At 51.7% G+C, this 933-nt stretch overlaps 1 protein-coding gene across 1 annotated transcript in view; it reads left to right on the top strand.

The window, feature by feature from the left end:
• The window catches only part of CLPB (ClpB homolog, mitochondrial AAA ATPase chaperonin), a 74138-nt gene that overhangs the window by 54773 nt on the left and 18432 nt on the right, over positions 1–933 (top strand). The window contains exon 10 of the mRNA XM_018574124.1: positions 503–664. Within this exon, the coding sequence (XP_018429626.1) occupies positions 503–664 (162 nt within the window). The remainder of the gene's footprint in view (positions 1–502; positions 665–933) is intronic.

The following is a 933-nucleotide window of genomic DNA, read 5'->3' as shown; positions in this document are numbered from 1 at the left end:
AAGATGCATATAATTTGGGGGCGGGGCTAGGTAAATAGGAAAAGATACGTATGGTGGGGGCAGGGCTCATAGGAAGGATGGACTCGGCACACATTTGTACACCTTTTATTTAATTTATGAGCGGGCCGCAAGCCGACCTCCAGGAAAACTTTTTTGTTTAAATGGTTCCCCAGCAGGAGAGGAAAACCAATAAATCTTTGGCTGCAACACCCCCCTCCCCCCTGGCACTGTCCCCTGTAGTAAGCCCTTTTCACCACTAGATGTCCCCAGTGTTCTGGTTTAAATGAGCGTGGGCATCATTCAGGCCAGAGGACTGAGGGACATCCTGTGAGTACAGGGCGTCATGGGCCCGCCCCCTGAGGTGACCTCAGTAGGGTCTGTGAATTATACCGCCCAGTGTTAGGAACCGTTCCCTACAACCTCAATCCCGGCGCGCCGTCTCTATGTGAAGGATTATTTGTTTCCTGTTTTCTATGAAATTAACGAGCTGATTGTGACGCAGGTGGCCAAGTTTATCGGCTCCCCTCCCGGGTACGTTGGGCATGAAGATGGAGGTCAGCTGACCAAGAAGCTGAAGGACTGCCCCAACGCCGTGGTCTTGTTTGACGAGGTGGATAAGGCGCACCCCGATGTGCTCACCATAATGCTGCAGCTCTTCGATGAGGTACGAGGACTGCATTCCGGTCCCCGCCCACCACCTCACACATGTCACTTCCTGTCTGTCCATCAGGATCAATAAAGTTCAATGTTGTCAGATATAAATGTAAAACATCGTCCTTCCCTTCAGTCTTCTATCTGACCTCCGTCCTTCCCTTCAGTCTTCTATCTGACCTCCGTCCTCCCCTTCAGTCTTCTATCTGACCTCCGTCCTCCCCTTCAGTCTTCTATCTGACCTCCGTCCTCCCCTTCAGTCTTCTATCTGACCTCCGTCCT

This window comes from Nanorana parkeri, unplaced genomic scaffold, assembly GCF_000935625.1.
Source record: "Nanorana parkeri isolate BGI_ZX_2015 unplaced genomic scaffold, ASM93562v1 scaffold2751, whole genome shotgun sequence".
NCBI classification, from domain to species: Eukaryota; Metazoa; Chordata; class Amphibia; order Anura; family Dicroglossidae; genus Nanorana; species Nanorana parkeri.
The sequence above is the reverse complement of the archived record's forward strand: the minus strand, read 5'-3'. Positions and strand labels throughout refer to the sequence as shown.